Raw genomic sequence first — 22,450 nt, 5'->3', positions numbered from 1 at the left:
GTCGGCATTTATAGAAGTAGTTATATGTAGTTACAAAGGTGCTACAAAGTTTAATTAAGGAGGTGGGGTCAAACGTTTGTTTTGAACAAGCTAGCGGAATTTGCGGCAATTAAGCGTTGTAAAAGCCGTAGCCTGTGCATTGGTAATGGACCAAGTAAAATATATTAACAATCATGCCAATTGGAGGGAGAGAGAGAGAGAGAGAGATAAAAAAGTGTGGAGTTACCAACACGATACTCATAGGTTGCCCCCAAAGCAAACACGTTTTTGACTAATTTTTTAGCATAAAATGGTGATAATGTTCTTGAAGTTATAGGATGGGAGTTAACTTCTTTTACTTTTTAGTGGGAAATGAGGCCATTCAACTGAGAGAAAATTCCATGGCCAACTTTTAAAGAATTTAGGAAGAAAGAGAATGAGATCGAAGGGGGTACGGAGTGTTCGAGCAGGTGAACTCTACTCCCATTTCTTGTCCAAATTCTTTGGATCAAATTCGGACAAAGAATTTAGAATCTAAATGCGAAAATTAGAGAGAATGTGACACTATATACGGGAACAAGTTACTCCTAACTCATGACCCATGAATAAATTATTCATAGTTCTTGCAATTATCAGAAGGAATCATAAAATTATGGATGTTTTTGGAAGAAGATTGCGAGAAATGTCCTAAACAGATTAGTAATTTATTTATTTGAACATTAAGTGAAAAAAATCTAAACAGGCGCGATCTATGTGTACGATGTTACATGGATCAATATCATTTCTATTTTAAATGAAATAAAGATCGGTAATTTATTTCTGTTAGAAAATATAAACGAAAGCGGAAAAACGAAATGCTCCTAAGGCGCGTTACAACGTCGCTTTCCTTAAGAAATTATTTGCCCTCACCAGAAAGGTATGCAAAAAAGGTTATAACAAATATTTCTCCAGGATACAATGGAGCCCAGAAACCTCTGTTTGTTTTAATCTCGTTTTGCACTTACGAAAAATTAAAACCGAACACTTTCAGATTTTTCTATTATATCAAGAGACAGACAGAGACTTTTTAATTTTAAATACAAAAGGTATCAGAAAAAAGCATTGAAGATAAAAGAAATTTTATTATTTCTTTTATTAAACATTGTACAACAGTTATTTCTGTATATTTCTGATAACTGGACAACAGTTACTTCTGTATAATATTGAAATAACTGCTAATCCAACCGTCCATAACTGCTTAAGTAACAGTCATAAACTGTTGTTTTAACAGACACTTAAATCTGACCATCAGATCAAATAACTGTCTATGATTGATTAATAATAACCATTAGATTGTTATTTATTAATCTCAACCATTAGATCAAATGTGATTTGACCTTACAGTTTATTTATTTGATTGTCCAGTAAATCCAACCACTGGATTTACCTAAGAAGCATCCTATGGTTTAGATTAAACCACTAGATCGATTGATCAGGACCATCCAAAATCAAAAGTGTCAAGTGCCAAATTATGGTGCTATTTAACCTAAAGAAATTTGGTGCACAAATAAAGCAAGATTACCTGCATCCTTAATTAATTAGCCACCTCTCGCATTAATAAACCCATATAGGTTAGTTGTCTACCCAACTCTACAATAATATCTTATCTCCAATACCCTCCGTCATTAACTTCAGACAGTAACCCACCACCCGCAGCCTGCCAGTCCAATTATCCAGCTGTCCTTCTGGATTTAATGACAGAGGGTATTGGAGTCTGCAATACGGGAGAAAAACGGATGACCTTGTCGGGTGCGTTGACAGGTTGGAAAAACACCTGTTAAAATTAGAATTTTCTTAAGTCCCGTGTTTCGTAGTATAAGATATTTATTCTTTTGTTTGGCCAGAATCTATTTTCTTATTAGAAGAAATATTTATTTCTCTAAAAAATAATAAGAATAAATATTCCAATGAAAATATACTATATTTTTCAGAAACAATTACTATTATTTATTTTTTTTCTTTTAATTTTATTTTTTCAAAAAAAAAATTAAAAGAAAAAACTCCAACCCCCTTTACAATGGCTGGCCAAACATGCTTCAGGGGTGGCCGGCCACCCACTTAGTTTTCTTTTTTTCTTTTTCTTTTTTAATTTATAATTTGAGTTTTTTTTTTTTTTTTTTTTAGAAAAATATATAGGGTTTTTTTTAGTAATTTTGATTGGATTCCAATTAAAGTAAATGAGTTATTATCAAACTAAATATTATGAATAATCATTCCATTCCACTCTTTTTTATTCCTAGTAATAATTATTCCATTTCCCAATGGAATACTCATTCCGCAAACCAAACGATATTTTAGTGAGAAAGAAAAGGAAATTCATAAAATTGTTTGGAGAGAGAATGATACGTTTTTTGTGAATGGCCATCTTCCCTTCCTTCTACGTAATGTTTTTCGCGCAATAGTCATTTCGGGGGTGGGGTAGGAATAAACTAATTTGATTCCATGGACCCCACTTTGTCAGGTGATTAGTTTGAGAATATCGGGACGTTAGAATAAACGTGGCCCAATTATGACCTTATATTGTAGACCTTTTTTTGGGGATTGGTACACTCGTTGTTTAGGGTTTGGCTTGCTCGTAGTGTTACTTGTAAGGTGGGCCTTGTTAGGTTTGAAAGATAAGATAATGCGGATATAAATAAATAGACACAAAGAATTACATGCTACATTTTCTCTTATTTCTTTTAGTGATGTTTACAATATAACAAGCTCCTATAAATACGAGAATTAAATAATACAAATAGACTTCAACTATTACTAGGTAACTGTAACTAAATAATAGACTTCAATTGTAGTTATGTTACAGTCTTCAACTGTAGCTTGGATTCTTAATCTCCTGATATATTCTAATTAGGTCCTAGGGGGCGTGCATTACCTAAGAGAGTATTCTCGGGTACACCATGATATATTAAGAAATGGTATTTCTATTGATCTCCATGGAAAGAGGACTACCTAACACATTTCAAGAGGGATATCTTAATTCGAAGTTTTTGTTTACTCTATAACCTGGCGTATCTCCTAGGACAACACTTCAAAAGAAGAAAGGGAATTTTATGACATTTCTTTTGTGATAGGATTTACATATACTGAATTATGAAGCTAGGATAGTATGGATTGCTTCTCAAGAAGAAATTAAGAGAAATAAACTTCTTATAGGGTTACTTCTGATCTTGGAGAGATATTGGTGACTTATAAACAAGAAAATATGCCCTAAGAGGGAAAGGCATACCAAAATACATATAACTTTGCTCTTGGGTGACTACCAGATTCCATACCAACTATACCTAAAAAGGATTGGCCATTGAAAATAGTGAATATTGCAGTGACTCAATCAGCTTTGCTTTCGTTACTCAATGTCTCAAGCCCTTTTAGTGATCATTAATTACTAAACAAAAAAGAAAAAGAAAAAGAAAAATAGAGTTCTATGATATGATTTATAAGATCACGAAACCTTTTTTCCAGGGAAGCATAAATTATTAATAAATAAAAAAATGCTAATTTTTTATATTTTAACACTTCCTTTACCTGTAGCTTATGTGGTAAGATTCGAACCTTTTTTGCTTTCAATGAATTATCTGAAATTCCTTGAAATTCATGTTAGCTGTTGGACCCGAGTAATTCTACATGTACATTAAGGTCTTGTTTGGTTCGCGAAATAGACCCTTGGAATGGAATGACTATTCCTATGAAATAGTCATTCTTTTGTTTGGTAGGAGTCTATTTATTGAAATAGGTATTCTCATTGGAATACCCATTCATTTACGAAGATGAATACCTATTCGTCTAAAAAATGAGAGGAATAGTTATTTCTTGAGGTAAATGCAATATTTTCTAGAAAAAACCAAAAAACCAAACCCTTAATTGGCTGGCCAGCAGCTAGCCAGTATATGCAGCTGGGGGTGGTGCGACCACCCCCGGCGCTTTTGGGGGTGGCCGTGGCCACCCCGGGTTGCCTTCGGGGGTGGCCGGCCACCCCCGACGAGTATTTTGGGGGTGGCTAGGTCACCCATGGGTTTTTTTCTATTTTTTTTTTTTGTTTTTTTAATAATTTGATTTTCTTTTTAAAAAAATGTGGGGTTTTTTTTAGTAATTTTAATTGAATTCCAATTAAAATATATGTATTCTTACCAAACTAGAGATTATGAATAGTCATTCCATTCCGCCACCTTTTATTCCTAGGAATGACTATTCATTTTCCTAATGAAATAGTCATTTCGCAAACCAAACGAGGCCTAAGTGTCCATAAAAAAATAATATGGTTTTTAAAATCACAATTGGATATGTAATTGATTAAATAATAATTTTGATCTAATGGTAATTTTAAAAGCCACATAATATTTTGGTGGACACTTACTTGTTGGACCTGGCCCATAAAACTGCACACCTACGCCAGCTAAGAGACCCATGGGCCCAAGTCCAGTTTGGTATCTAGTTAAGAGTGGGCCAAATTCAGCTTATGATTTAAGAACACGTTTGACACAGCGAGCTCGATCCCCAGTATGGTTGGAGTTACAAAGATCCAATGGGCCAATGGTAGGTTCACTGTAAAAGAGTACTTGGGAAGGCATCCGGCCTAGAGGCCCAATGGTGGAATGGTACAAAATTGTCTAGCATGGTAGGATGATTCCCAAGCATGCATTGCTTCTATGGCTGGCAATCTGGGTAGGCTGAAGTTGAACGCTCAAGATAGGCTGCATGCATGTGACTTTTTAAATCAAATAGTAAAAAATGTATTATTTATAAGTGTATGTTTTTAAATATTGCGATTTAAAAACATAAAAGAAATTGAATTTTTATATTGTAGGTAAAGAGTTGCGTTTTTAGAAATAGACGATTTTAAAGGTTAAATTGTAATTTTAAATGCTAAACTACAATTTTATTAAATGCTTAGCTGCATTTTTAAAAATCGTGTTTTCAAATCACACGTTTTGAAATTACAAATCTAAACAAACTATTAGTTTACTTCTTTGAATAAATGTTAATGATGTTTTTCATTTAAATTGCGTTCAATGAATTTTCTTTAATTAAATCTATTAATCCGGCATATATATATATTAAAAAAGAAAAAAGAAAAAAAAAGGGTCTGCTTTAAACTACATTGAAGAAATTTTTCCGAATCTAATCTGTTTAGTTAATATGTGTTCATAATGCATATGATTTTTGTCACAAACATTTTATATACATATGTTTATGGTGCGTTTGAGATTGCAATTTCGTAGATAAAAAGTGCAATTTAAAATCAAATTATAGAAAATGAATCGTTTGAAAATTGCGTTTTTAAAAAATTGCGATTTGAAAACGCAAAAAACTGTTTTTTCAAATCACAGGAAAGTGTGTTTTTTTTTTAAACGTAGAATTTTAAAGGCTAATTTGCAATTTTAAAGATCAAACTACAATTTTGCCAAACACTTAACTGTATTTTTAAAAATTATTTTTTTAAATCGCATGCTTTAACATCGCTATTTTAAAATCGTAAACCCAAACGAATCTTTAACCGACTACGTAAAAAATATATTTATATATATCATTTCAATATAGTTAGGAAAAATACTTTCTCCTAACTATATTGAATTAGACGTGGGAATCAATTTGGGTGTAGCATAAGTAAAAAGTAAAATTTATTGTCCTTACGACATAAAAAGGAATATCTCTTACTAAAAATAGGATAGATATATTAAAAAAAAGAAAGTGATTTGTGGAAATCTCGAAGCAAAATAAAAAATAAAAATAAAAACCCTAAACGATTAAGAAGATAAATAAACAAGTCTGTCATTTTAATCACTTAATTAAATAATAGATTAAGAGTTTTATGCCCGAGTATGAACACAAGTTCAACGTTCTGCTCGAGTTTGAACATGCATATGGTTGAGCCTAACCGAGTCTAAACATTCAATATTTAATTTGATTCAACTTGATTAGAGCCTTATAATTGTCAATATGATGTAAAAAAAAAAAGTTATAATTTTTTTTATTTTTTTATTTTTTTTTTTTTATATATATAGGTATAGCATTTTTGTAATAATAATTAATAAATTATTTTAATGGGTCGTAAGAAGAAGGGACACGAAATAAGAGCACAAGCCCCTATCCAAAGCATAAAGATTGATTGCATCGGATATTCCACTCGGTTTGGGCTTGGCGAAACCTTCCAACGAAGTGACACCCAATCTCATCAAGTAGACCCCACCAAATCTAACGGTCCAGATCTAATTGCACGCGTGCATGTGCCAAAGGCAAGAGGCCCTTTGAAGAGGCTCTGAATCCAATCACAGTGCAATTTCTCTGTAGCCATGGCCGGAGGTAGAAGAAGAAACAACAACACCGACGACCACAACAACAGTAGTAGCAACAACAAGGGCATAAGAAAAAGAGGCTCTGTCAAAAAAGCGGCTCTGTTCGTTGAGGGCGGATTCTTATCTGAGTGGCCCCGAAATCCGTCGTCTGCTAGCACTTCTCGAGGTCCTTCTTCCTCTCTATTTCTCTCAAGAAATTGTCTTTCTTTTACCTTATGTGATATATTGGCTGAAAACCGGTGTTTGGTTGCTGGGAAAACAGAGGAAAATAAGAAGTTTTGTGAAAAAGAAACCGAAAATTTCGTTTAGCTTTGAGATATAAATGTATAATTTATGCTCGATTTGGGTATATGGTTCTATGGCTTGAACTGGGTGATGATGGGAATTGTGAGTTTTTTTTTTTTTTTTTCCTGCAATTTCTGAGTGACCAAACGTGGGGCAACCGGAGTTGAGCCTGTAATCATCTGTGTTTATATTTCTGGGTTCTTCTTTAAAAAAGAAAAATTTAAATTTTTCTTTGGTGTTGAATTTGCAGGAACAAACGCTAATCCGAATGACAAATCTGGGTCTGGGTCCAAATCTGGAAGGCTTTATCGAAGCAAAGCTTCTGGTTCTAAAAGTGACTCTCGGAAATGGGACGGAAATGCTATCGGATATGAATACCCTGCGCTCGGGCATCAGGTATTTCCCATTGGATAAAAGCTTCTTATTTTTCTTTTGTCATTTTTTTGAAGTAACTCGGGTTTCCTAAGGTGGGTGTGTATTTGAATCAAAATGATTTTGAATTTTGGTTTTTATTTTGGGTTCATATTTTTGTTATATCCTGCAAGCCGCAATTATATCAGGAATATTTCCTTGGAAAATTTTTCCTGAGGCTTAGCTGTAGATGGTTCTTAATTCCTAGAGAAATTAAACCAAATGTTTTTATCTTTTGGGATGTTTTATGAGCTCTCCTCAGTTGTACATGGAAAATTTTCCCGAATATTTTCTTTCTACGGAAAGTTTCTTGTAAATATTTTCCAATTTAATTGAAGCATTGGAAGTTCTACTTCCTGAAATATTTACCTGGAACAATATGGTGTTTAACAGGAGGGCAATAATGGAGATAATGAAATAGACGAGTCGCACCCCATTGTTCTAGTGGATTCAAAGGAGACTCAAATTGTTGCATACGTAGACAAAACACCATTTTCAGAGCCCCATGATGTGGATTATACTTATGAATACACTTCAGAATTTGTTTTGGGTGATGACAGTCATCAAGGGTTGGGATTCCATGCTGAACCTGAAGGAACCTCAAATGGAATTGGAGGGTCCTTGAAGCAAATGGAAGAGCAAGAATTGCCATCTTCTGATTCACCATCTTATGAGAAGGAAATGGATGCTGATGAGGGTATTAATTGTAAGGTAGGTCAGATGTGTGAAGAAGTTTTGGATGTGGTGTCACCTAAAAAAAAAAATTCGGGGTTTTTGTCAATTGGAGGCATGAAATTGTACACCCAAGATATATCTGGTGAGGAAGGTAGTGAGGATGACTATAGCGAGCCACTAGATGAGGGAAGCACAGAAGCATCTGAGCCTGGAGAAGTGGTGGGATCATCCGAAAGTGATGGTTCTGAAGACTCATCTGATAGTGATTCAGATATTGATGAAGAAATTGCAATGGATTACTTAGAAGGAATTGGTGGAAGTGACAATGTTTTGGAATCCAAATGGTTGATGAAAACAGCTTTGAATGAGTCGCGTGACGATATTTCTTCTAGCAGTTGCTTGAAGGAGACTTTAGAGAAGTTTGGTGGAATTGCTCTCCAGGACGCATCCAGGGAATATGGTATGAAGAAGCCCAAATCAAGGAAGAAAAACTCTTTAGCTTCCAGAAATAATTGGTCATCGACTATAGATGACCTTATGCTTGTAAAGGATCCAAGATCTGGTTCTGCAAAAAAGAAGCATGTTGCTAGGTTTCCTCGATCTTGGCCTATAGAGGATCAAATGAGTAAATATTCCAGAAACTTTCCTGGTTAGTCTTTCTCAAATCTGTGAATTGTGTGATGCATGCCATTAATAGTGCTTTGTCTAAATGCTAGCTTTAGTTAGAGTATTGGGATGAGTTAATCATCCAATCTTATCTTTGTTTGTGGGTGTGGGGGGTGTTCTGTGTGAATATGGTGAGCAGCATGAACACATGTCTGATACTGTGTCTGTATGCACATTCACATGTTTAAGCTCGAATTTATTCTTCTGTCACATAAATTATTCTTCTCTGTTATTTGGGCTGGTCTGCTAAACTAAAGGCCGCAGGGGTCAGCCTTCAATTCATGTTGTAAATCCTTCTAATACACTTAAAATTCAGGTGCCAAAAAGAAACATCATAAAGAAACGATTGCTGTAAAGCGTCGGGAGAGAATACGGCTCCGTGGTGTTGATTTGGAGCAAATAAACACGGTAAAAGGAAAACAAGAAACTTAATGATGCATTATTTCCTTTTGTGTTTTTCATTTCCAATGAAATCATGGAATAGTTATTGTTTTTTAATATTTGCTTATCAAAAAAGAAGAAGAAGTTATTGTTGTTAATATTTGGATATTTATATAAATATTTTCTTAGTAGTTTATAAGGTGTGGTTATTTAGCTTTTGATTGTGGGCATGCCCCATAAGTTTTGTTTGATGTTTTCTTATAGATCTTAATGCAGATTCTTTATATAGTATTTTTACTATTATTACCGGTTCTTTAAGTTCAAGAATCCTTCTTTGCTAATCCATCAATTCAATTACTGGATATAAACCTTTTTCTTTTCTGAATATTAACCTTCAAGTTAGATAGAGATTTCTTAATTTAATACTGAGCTTTTTGAAGCTGATTTGATACATTTTATTTTTCAGTAGTGCTAACAGCTTCATTGTTCTGAACTGTAGAAACTAGAGCAGATTGTGTTGGATGGAGTAGATATATTTTCTTTTCAACCTATACATTCCCGCGATTGTTCCCAGGTAAGAAACCTTTTGTTAATCCCCCTTCCCCCTCTCCAACCCACTCCAAAACGCAAGTACCACACTATCGACACAAGCGATCTGAGTCTATGGTTGATTAGAATATAAACCTGTCAAGTGCTATTGAGTTGCTTTGGTCAATTTTATTTCGTCCTAAACAAAGTCTATTACTTAGAGAAGAATGTTTAATGCAAACCTGAGAGCAGAATTTCCAGTAGTATATTGACAATTGACTTATGTTGCTTAAAAATAGATTTTAGAAGTTTTGGATTTTTATAAAGTTGACGTCTCAATCACTATAAAGGAGTTCTTTTCTCAATCTTTTTTCTCAAACATTGTTGTTATTGTCCAGAGACTAGTCTATTGAAGTCTGCTGAATCCAGAAGTTTAATAAGGCACTTAAAATGAGTGGGGAATGGGTTTTAGCAAGGAAAATTTTGCTTAATTTTGGTGAGGGATGGGATTTAGTCCGAAGGTTTGAGAGCTTTGGCTAAATTAATAGTTTTATTGAAGCTTTCTGGAAAGAAATAACAACAACAACAACAACCTGAGGTATGAAATTCTGATTCAGTAATTAGAAAGCTGAAAATCTCGGGCATGAACTCTGAGCAGCATCCTGCTACTCAACTACTGATTTTTGTGCCCTAATGGATTATATTTAATGTGCTTTAAAATAACTCCAACAAATGTCTCGAATCTTTCATTGAAATCAACTGTTTTTTAATATTTTAGGTACAACGGTTAGCTGCAATATATCGCTTGCAAAGTGGCTGCCAAAGTTCTGGAAAGAAAAAGTATGTAAACAAATGTTCGGATGTATGTGTATACATATACATTAGGTTCCAAGCAGACATACATATAGAGACACATGTACTTTGTACGTGGTTAACATAGAGTTGGTTCAAAACTAGCTGTTAATATATATATATATATTTTTTTTTTCAGATTTGTAACAGTGATGCGAACACCAAACACATGCATGCCATCGTCCAATGATAAACTTCGCCTCGAAAAGGTTCAAACATTCATTAAACTGCACAATAAGAACTAGCATAGTTGTTCCATTTATGCTCTGAAGATTTCTATTTTTATACTTGAATAATCTCTGTATGCCACTCCGGCAAACCTAAGTTTAGTTATTTCATCATGAGTTTCAGCTGATAGGTGCTGGCAATGAGGATGATGATTTTCCTGTGACTAAAGGCCCTAACTTAAGAACTGGAAATAGAAACAGGGTAAAGAAGACTGCTAAGGGCAGTGGTGAAGCAAGTGAGAAGAAACAGAATGGAAAAAAGGGTTCATATGCCAATCAACCTGTGTCATTTGTATCAAGTGGTGCAATGCAATCAGATGCTGTTCAGATTACAGCGGTTGATTCACAAGAGACAGATGAAAATGATAAAAATAAAGGCATAGCGGGCTCCAGAAGCTATGTTTCATTTGAGGTACACACTAAGGGATTTGGATCAAGAATGATGGCTAAAATGGGATTTATTGAAGGTGGAGGGTTAGGAAAGGATGGTCAAGGTATGGCACAGCCCATTGAAGTTATCCAACGCCCGAAATCGCTTGGATTGGGTGTCGAATTCTCCAACTCCGGTGATGACTCGGCAAGGACTAAATCCCAAAAGATGGAAGTCCCCAGTGGTGACTCAATAAGGAACAAGTCCCAAAAGATTGGATCTTTTGAAAAGCATACAAAGGGATTTGGATCAAAGATGATGGCAAAGATGGGTTTTGTGGAAGGCATGGGCTTGGGCAAGAGTTCACAAGGCATAGTCAATCCTTTGGCTGCTGTCAGGCTACGAAAATCTCGAGGATTAGGTGCCAAAGGTTAGATATGATTTAATTCATTGAAATTTAACATTTCTAAGCTCACTCAGATTTATTTCTAATTCCTTGTAAATTGGCTAATTATGGCCCTCATACTTCCATTATCATCAATGTTCAAGATTATCATATCTTTTCTTTTAATGATATTTCCCTTACTTATACATATATAAAGTTCTTTGAAAGATGATGCTCAATAATGTAAATTGTCTAAAAACTTCATTAACATTATTCGTTTTGATTAAAGTATTGGACCTCAGATTTTGACAACTTAGGAAATTGGCATGGAATCTAGTGTAGGTTGCTCAATCGTAAGTCTCACTGCAGTTTGCAAGTTGCAACAGAGGCAATAAATATTTTCTTCAGGGCTATTACTGACAGCTCCTACAAATATTCTATTTATTATTGTTTTTGGTGGGACAGAAAATGACTTAGAACTGATCAATTATTCGATCTTTTGAGTCTTGTGACCAATCTTGCTGAACCACGTTATAAAGTTAGGCTATATACCAGAAAAGCTGTGTTGGGTTGATATAGGAACTGAGTTTCAATTTTTTATTTTTTATTTTTATTTTTTAATTAGCCTTCACATATCCCTCAGCAAATTTCCTCTCCTTTTTAGCTAAAAAATCACTATTTTTCTATTTTAGCAATTTGATTTTTCTGTTTCATTTAAATATTATTTATTTTTTAAAGCACATACGGTTCAAAGTCATGCATGTCTTATTAGGAGTCAAAAAAATGTTTTTATTTTATTTTTATTTTTATGGTGAGCTACCGTGCTCAACAATTTTTGAACTAAAGTAGCTAGTCAAATGCAGCTACATTTTCATCCAAATTTGTATCTCTCATCTAGCCAAAATAACCTGACTAACCGAGTGTAAATGCATCATGACAATTTTTTGAGGATTTGGAGAGGTCTTTGGATAATATTTTAGTTTCGTTTTTTCGTACTTTGGTCGATGGTGCTCGTGTTCTCTTTGTCGCTTAGTTTTGGCGATTTTCTTGTTCGTTATTCGCTTTTTTGTTGTGTTTTCTCTTCCGCTTTAAATAAAATCAATTTATTATTTACCAAAAAAGTTTTTCTCTAAATTGAGATTTTCTCACGTTCATTTTGAGTACGTTAGTTTGATTTATTAAATTTAAGAAAAAATTTCTTGCCCAATTTAAAAGAAAATTTTGTCCAAAATATAGTCGTCATCTGTTCTACTGGCCATTTGTGCCAGCTTGATAAAAAAACAAAACCATGCCTGTAGACTGTAGACTGTAGCCTGTAGGCATATAAAGTCTTAACTATCGTACCCAAAATCATTGATTTGCATGATACATTTGATTATTAAATGAATAAATGGTCTTAAAACATTCCGGCCAAAAATTGAAAAATAAATAAAGGGATATTCATATGCATTGTTTTTTTTTTTTTTTTTTTCACACAAATTTCTTTCAAAATTGGGTCAAATAAATTTTCTATAATCTAGTCTATAAAATTGTCATATGTTCCTTACTCCTTAGTATTTGAAAAACACGTAATTTTTTAATTAGCTCATGAGAAGCACATGCTCAAAGAACACATGACAGATTTATAGACTAAGTTTATAAGAAATTTTTTTAACCCGGTTTGAAAAAACTTATGTCCATTATTTATTTAATTAACATTTGGACGGGACCAATAATTTATTATTATTATTATTATTATTATTATTTTATTATTATTATTATTGTGACTTGCAAGTTGCAAGTGTTGCAAAGGGAGAATGTGTTAAACAGTGGTGGAATAATCAAATCAGTACCCCCATCACAATAAACTTATCATTATTGCATTTGGTCTCCTCTCTTCATCACGTGCAGTATGACGTATCTTTCAAGTTACAATCTGAAAGTGATATTCTAATAACAAAAGCACTTTAAAATTGATTAAATCACTTTTTTAACATATCTTCTATTTTTAAATTACTCTTTTTGTTACGATTTTTAATAAAAATTGTGACATGTACGAATAATACTGCATCGGACCCAATAAATTAGTTCCACGTATATAAGAATGCCATTTCAACTTGACACATGAAAAAAAAAAAAAAAAAAAAACAAAAAATGGGGAAAAAAATGATGGATATTAACTTTTTCAGTTTTTATTTATTTATTGCTAATTTATTGAGATTTGATAACGGAACATAACTTTATGAAGAGATTTGATAAGATATTAAATCGTAATAACCTTTAAAAGTATTTTTCCTTTTTTTTTTTTTTAAAAAAAAAAGTACTGTACGATTGAAGAAATCAGCACCCAGTGGGATCTGCATAGGTTTGAGACTTTGAGCCGTGAATCACACGGCATTCAATGATCCAATGGGCTGAATCAAGATTAAACTAACAACATTTTATGCATGCTCATTTAATAATTTTATTTTTACTGTTTATATTTTTTTTTATTAGATTAAAAAAAAAAATGATATAGATCTAAGCTACAGCGAACCTAGCCCTGTTTGTTTACTTCTTAAGGTATTGACCCACCAAAGTATTGGTTAAATAGTGTGTAATGCCTAACTTCGTTGATGCAACTTTAATTGGTGGTCTCCATGTTCTCCATTTCACCCATTTTCATGACTATAAAAGGAGGAATTAGTCTATTTATTTCTTTTTTTCTATTCAAATCCGGAGAAGAGGAAAAAGGGAAAAACCAATTACATAGGAGGGTTTTTGTCACTCTTAATTCTTAAAGAAGAAAGGAAATAGGAGTTTTCGGGAATGCTTCTAAGCACTAAGTGAGAAGCAACCTATTTTGCAACAAAGTGTGTTCGGGAATTGACACATCTAGAGACTTTAGAGGCGGTTCAAGCACTGAATATGTTGAACTACTAGCAATAATCGTTAATAACAAGCTAAAGCACTCGGCCGGTCCGAGAAAAGTTAGCCTATGTTGATGGCCAAGATAGAGAGGATGGAGTTACCTTCAAGAAGCATGGAGGAACAACCAACCAAAAAACCTAGCCAAATGGATTGCTAGCAGTGGGGCAGAGGCCTCACAAAAAGAAGTTTCAAAGTGAGACAGTTGGTGGATACATGCTACCATGATTTAGCCATTGTGATTATTGAGCATTGTAGAGGCAACACTAAAAAGAGGACGCATCGCTACATCAAAGTTAGCTTTAAAAGACCCCCTCCTCCTAAAACCTAAAATTTTAATTTCGTCCATGTCTACATTATACTAGAAGGTGTCTACAAACTTATAACATTAGGTTACACAAGAAATCAAAAGGAATTTTTAATTTTAGTTGCAATTAGATCCGTTGAAATCGGGACACGTTTTCGACATTAATTGTTTGGCATGTTTTTGAACTATTACAATCTTCTTGTTGTTGTCCTATGACAGAAATACTAAAATTTCAACTATTGCCTCTCTTCCCTTTTTTTATCAAATTATGTTGATCAGTTATAATTTTTCAGGTAAAAACTACCTGAGATATGTTATTTGCACAATTCTCACACAACAATTGCATAACAATGCTGGACACATCAACATTGTTGTGCAATTGTTATGCAAAATAGGTGTGCCGCTAACATATCTCAAACTAGAGAAATGATTCCTACATTCATTTCTCACAACAGCCCCACAACAAGCTGACGTGGCTGGTAATATTTTATTTTTTTTTTACAAAAAGAAAAGAAAAGAAAACAAAAAAAATAATAAAATATTACCAGCCATGTCAGCTTGTTGTGGGGCTGTTGTGAGAAATGAGTGTAGGAATCATTTCCATACCGATCAAAATATTACTTATCCTTGAAAGATAAAGAATGACTAAAACATAAGAACATTTGGATCAATTAAACTTTTCAATAAACATAATTTATCTAATTATTAGATGAATTCACATTTCAACAAAAACAATGAAAATACTTGTTTGCATTTGAACTCTCACAATTTCAAACCCTTAAGAAACGAAAATTCTGAAAAATTAAATTTGTCTTTAATAAGTAACGATCAAACTATTTTTCAATACTAACAATTAAATAAATAGTAAATTACACTTGAGGCCAGGCACTGACAATTTGATTTCAGAAACTGATAGGGCCATTATGGTCAATCAGCGATAAAGCCAGGACTCCTTTGGCTTAGCCACCTCCCCGAAGAAAAAACCAACGATATAAATCTGGTACAGGCTCCTCTTCAATTCCTCACCCTTCCTCTCTTTCTGTCTGTATTGGTGCACAATCTCTTCACACAGAGTCGCCCATCTCTCAATATTCGTGTATCTCTCTCTCTCTCTCTCTCTCTCTCTGCGCTGAAGGTCAGTTAGATCCGTACTTCCTCTCAAAGAATTTTCAGTTTTTGTTATCTTATATTTAGCCGAATTCTTTAGATTTACAATGCTAGAAGTGTGTTAAATTTCATATCTTTGATATCTGAATCTGAAATTAATTCCAAAACCCAAGTGAGATTTGCGTTTCTTTTTGCTTTTTTCCCTCATTTCTGATCTGGGTGTTCCAGATCTGACACAAATCCAACACAAATCTTTCAAAAATGTGGTCTTTCAATCAATTTAGGATCTGGGTCTTGACCATTTGCTTGGTATTCCAATCCGGGTATGGGTTTTACCTTCCGGGTAGTTATCCCCACAAGTATGGTGTCGGTGACCAGTTGTCGGTGAAAGTGAATTCTCTCACTTCCATCGATACCGAAATGCCCTTTAGCTATTACAGTTTGCCCTTCTGTAAGCCCGAAGGCGGTGTCAAGGACGTTGCTGAGAATCTTGGCGAGCTCCTCATGGGAGATCGGATTGAAAACTCTCCGTATCAGTTTAAGATGTACACCAACGAGTCTGAGATCTTTTTGTGCAAGTCGGCTCCATTGTCGGCGGACAATTTTAAGATCTTGAAGAAGAGAATTGATGAGATGTACCAGGTAAATTTGATTCTCGATAATTTGCCGGCTATTCGTTATACGAAGAAGGAGGGTTTTTTTTTGCGGTGGACGGGCTACCCTGTTGGAGTTAAGCTTCAGGATGATTATTATATATTTAACCATTTGAAGTTTAATGTGCTTGTTCATAAGTATGAGGAGGCCAATATGGCGCGTGTAATGGGGACTGGTGATGCGGCTGAGGTGATCCCGTCGGTTGGGAAGGGGGGATCAGATGTGCCTGGGTACATGGTTGTTGGGTTTGAGGTTGTACCTTGCAGTGTTATTCATAATGTTGATTCGGTGAAGAATTTGAAAAGTTATGGAAAGTACCCAAATCAGGTGAAATGTGATCCCAACACGGTGTCTATGCCAATCAAGGAAGGGCAGCCGCTTGTCTTCACGTACGAGGTTACGTTTGAGGAGAGTGACATCAAGTGGCCATCGCGATGGGATGCTTATCTGAAGATGGAGGGATCGAAAGTCCATTGGTTCTCGATTTTGAATTCTCTGATGGTGATTACTTTCCTTGCTGGCATTGTGCTTGTCATCTTCCTGAGGACTGTCAGGCGGGATCTGACCCGTTATGAGGAACTTGACAAGGAGGCTCAAGCACAGATGAATGAGGAATTATCTGGGTGGAAGCTTGTTGTGGGCGATGTTTTCCGTGCCCCTACCAATCCTGCCCTTCTGTGTATCATGGTCGGAAATGGGGTTCAGATTCTTGGAATGGCTGTTGTGACCATATTGTTTGCAGCTCTTGGATTCATGTCACCTGCTTCACGTGGAACACTTATTACAGGTATGCTATTTTTCTATATGATACTTGGTATTGCAGCCGGTTACGTTGCAGTTCGACTCTGGAGGACAATTGGCTGTGGCGATTACAAAGGATGGGTTTCAGTCTCATGGAAGGTTGCTTGTTTCTTCCCTGGTATTGCCTTCTTGATCCTTACCACTTTGAATTTCCTTTTATGGGGAAGTCACAGCACAGGAGCCATTCCATTCTCTCTTTTTGTTATTCTGCTTCTCCTCTGGTTCTGTATCTCGGTTCCCCTTACCTTAGTTGGTGGATACTTTGGGGCAAAGGCACCTCATATTGAATACCCTGTTCGAACGAACCAGATTCCTCGGGAAATCCCGGCTCAGAAATACCCGTCTTGGTTGCTTGTTCTTGGAGCTGGCACGCTGCCTTTTGGTACCCTCTTCATTGAGCTCTTCTTTATCATGTCTAGCATTTGGATGGGCCGTGTATACTATGTCTTTGGGTTCCTCTTTATTGTTATGATCCTCCTCGTGGTGGTTTGTGCTGAGGTTTCTTTGGTTTTAACCTACATGCATCTCTGCGTGGAGGACTGGAAATGGTGGTGGAAGTCATTCTTTGCTTCTGGTTCCGTTGCCATCTACATCTTTTTGTACTCCGTAAACTATCTTGTATTTGACCTGAAGAGTTTGAGTGGACCTGTCTCTGCAACTCTTTACTTGGGATATTCACTCTTCATGGTTCTAGCAATCATGCTGGCAACCGGCACAGTTGGGTTCCTTTCATCATTCTGGTTTGTGCATTACCTGTTCTCTTCGGTGAAGCTGGATTGAAGAACTTTCTGAGCTCAAAAGATGGGGCACTTTGAAGAGCATTGGTGGTGGAGACCATTCAAGGGACAAAGAACTTTTCTATGATGTTTTACTTTTCTACAGTTTTATTTTGCTAGGGAACTTAGAAAATGTATTAACAATATAATAATTCGTCCAGTTTTGCTTTAAATTCTTTATTATATGGAGATCATGGCATGATAGTTTGCTTGCACTCTGGCGGATATGTGGCATTTGTAGTTGGTGTCATGTCAGTAAGTATGGGGTTCTAGTGTGTACTTTTTTGACTAATCAGATCTGTATGGTTTGAAATGCCAGTCACAATTATCTGCTTCTGCTCTGCTTATTTTCTTGATCACTTTGAATTATTTTGACTTCTTTTGTCTTGCTTATGCCTTCGCGTATTTGTATTATAATAGAAAATAACTATCTTTTTTATGTACTTTTTCTGGTTTTGTTGCTATCGCGGGCTTTACGCGATAGCAGATCTTTGCAAACTAAGCGCAAGGGATTTCGGGCTTTCTACCCTCCAAACACAGAAGAAGGAAGGAAGCTCACGGATCCTCTAGCTTGTTTCTTGTCCAGCAGCAAGGCTTGTGGGTAGGGAAGGGGTAAGAGGAGACCCGCGCTTGGTGGGGGATGGAATGAGAGGAGTAGTGCTGGTGATAGGAGAGTAATTCTATAAGTCACTCTTTTGTCACTTTTATGTCTTTTCAAGAATGAAGTAGCTTTTAAAATTTTCATTTGATCAAAATTCAATAGCGATCGATCACAAGATCAATGGTGATTTTAAAAGTCATCATTTTTTAAGGGACACGAGTGATAAAAGAGTGACTTTTAGCGTTACTCGTTAGCAAAAAGGGGAGGGTAAAGGAGGCTGTGAGAGATAGAGAGAGATGAGGGAGGGAGGGAGGGAGGGAAGATAGAGAGAGATGAGGGAGGGAGGGAGGGAAGAGTAATTCTGTAAGTCCTATATGTGTCACTCTTATGTCTCTTAAGAAGTGAGGTGACTTTTAAAATTATCATTTGATCAAAATTTAATAGTGATCAATCATAAGCTTAATTGTGATTTTAAAATCACATCTTTTTTGGAGAGATACAAGAATGACACAAGAGAGACTTCTAGCATTACTCGGGAAGGAAAATGGGATGCTTGGCATAAAGGGAGTATGGTTAAGTGGAGGGTATAGGGAGCGAGGGTTACATGCGTGTGATGCACACACGGGAAAGAGGAGGTTGGGTTCGGTGGAGGAGCTGGAGGTGGCGGCGGTGGGAAGAGGATGGTAAGCTGAGAGGTGGAATCTAAAAGAAAAAAAAAAAAAAAAAAGAGGAGAGAGAGAGAGAAAGAGAAAAAAAAATGAAAGAGAAAAGAGGAGGGGGGAGAGAAGGGGAAACCGGGGAGGCTCCTCCTCCCCGAGACTCTCAAGGGGAGAGGAAGGAGGCTATCAAGGAGAAGAGGGGAGAACTTTCACTGGGAAAATGGGGGATCTCTCACAAGGAGAGGAAGAACTCGACATGCCACAAGTAGCTTGGACTTAAGCTTATGAACCTCATCTTCCCTTTGTTTCTCTATTTACGGAGGAAATAAAAGAAGTTTTGGGCTTGGGAATATATGCTTAATTGAGATGTAGTGAAGATTACGGTTCAGCTTGATGGAACAATAGCAAATTTGATGTCAATGTCATGAATGAGTCGATAGGTTTAGACAAACTAATGGTGGAGCTAGCAATTCACCATTGCAGGGCCAATTAAGAATATGATAAACGCAATTTAAAATAATAAATAAATAAATAAATGTTTTTCAATTTCAACCCCTGAGATTCTACAATTAGAGTTTTAAAATGCTGTTCTTTAACTCCAACTCTTAGAGATTTAAGAGAACAAGCTATGAGATTTGAAATTTCATCATTAAAATTTAACGATGTAATACTTTATAGATTGTCAACTTTTTTTATTTTATTTTGAATAGATAGTTTTTAATTTCGACATGATTCATCAACTTAAAATTTTAAATTAAATTACAACCCCATAAGAGATAATCAGGATTGATAAACAATAATTGAACAATCATAAAAAGGTTGGTTGAGACTGTCACATCATATCATTATATATATAATAGTCTAAATAGAAATAATCATGGAATAAATCATATAATAATTAAGTATTGGATCAATCCTTATTAAAATATATATAAATTCAATGATTAGTTGATGTTATCACATCATCATCGTATAATAAAAATATAGTACCTAACATTACATTCCAACTTCTTTTTTTTTTTTTTTATATACTTATATCTCTTGAAATTTTATAGAAACTAATTTTATTTGAATCTTATATTATTCTCTAAGTAGCAAATATGCTTTAATGAAACCAAAATCATATAACTCACCAGAAAAAAGAAGATTGTTCACGAACAAAGTAAAGTCTCTTAAAAGCTTTTATTTTTTATTTTTAAATGAAAGGGATGGGGATTAGGTTCAGAATTTTCCTTATACATATATTTTTTAAGGGTTTGTGGGGCTGTGGCCCACTGACTCTATTGTGGCTCCGCCACTGAAACAAAAATATTTATTCCAACTCTCTCTAAGACCGGATATAGGATAATGTGGCGGTGAAAATAGGGTTTGCACCCTTTGCCACCGTCAAAGTTAGAAAGTCGGTATAACCACCGACTTGGTGGTGGCAGTGACAGGCAGAAGGCGGAACTGAATAGACTGGGCTAGTGGGCTTATTTTGAATTTCTTTGGGGCTCGCTTTCAACTTTTTTAGGGACACTTTTTTTTCTGGACATTTTTTCCTTTTGGGCTCAATCTAAAGTATTTCTCTGGCCTAGTTTGATCAACTTGAACGTTTTTAATTTTTTGGATATTTTGTTTTTGAGCCTTTAAGGCTTGAAAATAATCTGATAATCATTAATCAAACACTGCAGAAATCACCATACACAAAAATTACGTAAGAATTAGAGAAAATTACTAGAATAATTGAATAAACATCATTCTTTCACAATAACATAATAGAAAACCATTGTTTACAAGACTCTCACACATACACACACACAAAAAAAAAAAAAAAAAAAGCCCACTAGAAGTAGTACTCCCACTCTAAGCCACTGTCCAAGACTCCACTAAAAAAAAAAAAATAATAATAAAATTACACTAACAAGAAAATTACACAATAAAAATTATACAAGCTAATAACATTACAAAGAAAAAGAGAGAAAAAATACACGTATCCCCCTCAAAATCCACCCTATTGTCAGTTTCCCCCTAAACTACAACAAAATCTCAATGTCCCCGTGATATTAGCGATGATAAGTCACTTCGCATGAGGCATTTTTAGCGATAACATATAATGCTAACAGTGACTATATTTGTTGTAGCTAATAGTAATTATTAGCGTCGCTAATTAATGAGTTTTTATCAACAACGCAAATGTGACCATCGACCTTAGCGCGATGACTTATGTTGTCATTAATAGTCATTAGCGACAACATAAAAGCCTTTAGCAATGATTTTTGGTCGTTGCTAAAGACCATATTTCTTATTGTGCCAGTATGTACGTTGTTTTAGGATTAAGATCTCTAACAATTTTCTACCCAATAAGTGTGAGTGAGATCATATGAGACTCATTTGTCCAAATAAAGTTTGGGCTGCCCAGTCATTTACCCAGATAAGTGGAATGACCCATAAAGATTCTGTCACAATTGCTGCTCAAAGTACTAACAATCTTGACAGCAAAATTACTGAAAATCTTTACCCTTTGTTTGATCAACTTTCTTTCTAGTCCTTGGTGTGAGATCATTTTATCAACAATACAAGGCTAAGCAGAAAAAGGAAAAAAAATTCAGGAAGTAAATCATAATAGACAGAAATTTCCTACAATGCTATTAAAAAAGCATATAAGAATTAAGTACGTGCTATTAAAACAACAAGTTTTTTTTTTTTTTTTTTTTTTAAAAAATTTTATATTAATTAGTTTTTTGATATTAATATGGTCTGAATGTTTCATATATATGACGCTCGGCGACAGAGAAGGAAAGAGGAAGAGAGATCTGGATGGCGATGGAGAAAGAGAGAGAGGAAGAGAGATCCATCACCCACGCACACCGGCCAGTGACGGAGAAAGAGAGAGGAAGAGAGAACTGGCCAGAATACGTGGTATTCCGGCCGGATCCATGCATTTTTAGCAAATCACCTCACATAAGGCATTTTTAGCAATAACATGCAATGCTATGTGACGAAATTTTTTTATCACTGATTGTAATTGTTAGCGTCGCTAATGAGTTTTTATCAACAATACAAATGTGACCATTGACCTTAGCGATGGCTTATGTTGTCATTAATAGTCATTAGCGACAATATAAAAGCCTATAGCTATGATTTTTGGTCGTTTCTAAAGACAATGTTTCTTATTATGCCAGTATGTACATTGTTTTAGGATTGAGATTTCTAACAATTTTTTACCCAATAAGTGTGAGTGAGCTCATATGAGATTTATTTGTCCAAATAAAGTTTGGACTGCGCAGTCACTTACCCAGGTAGGTGGAACCCATAGAAACTCTATCATTGTTGCTGCTCAAATTACTAACAATCTTGATAGCAAAATTACGTACTAAAAATCTCTATCCTTTGTTTGATCAACTTTGTTTCTAGTCCTTGGCGTGAGATCATTTTATAAACAATACACGAATAAGCAAAAAAATAAAAGAACAAGAAATTCAGGAAGTAAATCATAATAAACATAAATTTCTTACGATGCTATTAAAAAAGCATGTAAGAATTAAGTAGGTGCTATTAAAATATAATGTGCATTTCACATGTCAAATGA

At 34.9% G+C, this 22,450-nt stretch overlaps 2 protein-coding genes across 2 annotated transcripts; both read left to right on the top strand.

The window, feature by feature from the left end:
• Window positions 1-6,135: 6,135 nt before the first annotated feature.
• On the top strand, window positions 6,136-11,274 carry LOC133866605 (uncharacterized). Its single transcript, XM_062303182.1, has 8 exons — window positions 6,136-6,474; window positions 6,844-6,989; window positions 7,398-8,328; window positions 8,662-8,753; window positions 9,226-9,300; window positions 10,033-10,094; window positions 10,246-10,315; window positions 10,458-11,274. Exons 1-8 carry the CDS (start codon window positions 6,306-6,308, stop codon window positions 11,136-11,138), a joined length of 2,226 nt encoding a protein of 741 aa, XP_062159166.1. The 5' UTR covers window positions 6,136-6,305; the 3' UTR covers window positions 11,139-11,274.
• A 3,998-nt stretch (window positions 11,275-15,272) lies between these two features.
• Window positions 15,273-17,953, top strand: LOC133865559 (transmembrane 9 superfamily member 11). The gene is made up of 2 exons (XM_062301978.1): window positions 15,273-15,416; window positions 15,617-17,953. Exon 2 carries the CDS (start codon window positions 15,650-15,652, stop codon window positions 17,621-17,623), a length of 1,974 nt encoding a protein of 657 aa, XP_062157962.1. The 5' UTR covers window positions 15,273-15,416; window positions 15,617-15,649; the 3' UTR covers window positions 17,624-17,953.
• The last annotated feature ends 4,497 nt before the right edge of the window (window positions 17,954-22,450 follow it).

The sequence above is a fragment of the Alnus glutinosa genome, chromosome 4 (assembly GCF_958979055.1).
Source record: "Alnus glutinosa chromosome 4, dhAlnGlut1.1, whole genome shotgun sequence".
NCBI classification, from domain to species: Eukaryota; Viridiplantae; Streptophyta; class Magnoliopsida; order Fagales; family Betulaceae; genus Alnus; species Alnus glutinosa.
Note: the sequence above shows the minus strand (reverse complement) of the source record. Positions and strands in the feature narration are given on the sequence as shown.

What these genes read in the sequence shown, in the direction of transcription:
- LOC133866605 (XM_062303182.1), top strand. Translation starts at nt 6,306, where the DNA reads ATGGCCGGAGGTAGAAGAAGAAACAACAACACCGACGACCACAACAAC. An exon ending in ACCCTGCGCTCGGGCATCAG is followed by an intron (nt 6,990 to 7,397) that starts GTATTTCCCATT and finishes GGTGTTTAACAG; the next exon opens with GAGGGCAATAATGGAGATAA. An exon ending in ATAAACTTCGCCTCGAAAAG is followed by an intron (nt 10,316 to 10,457) that starts GTTCAAACATTC and finishes CATGAGTTTCAG; the next exon opens with CTGATAGGTGCTGGCAATGA.
- LOC133865559 (XM_062301978.1), top strand. Translation starts at nt 15,650, where the DNA reads ATGTGGTCTTTCAATCAATTTAGGATCTGGGTCTTGACCATTTGCTTG.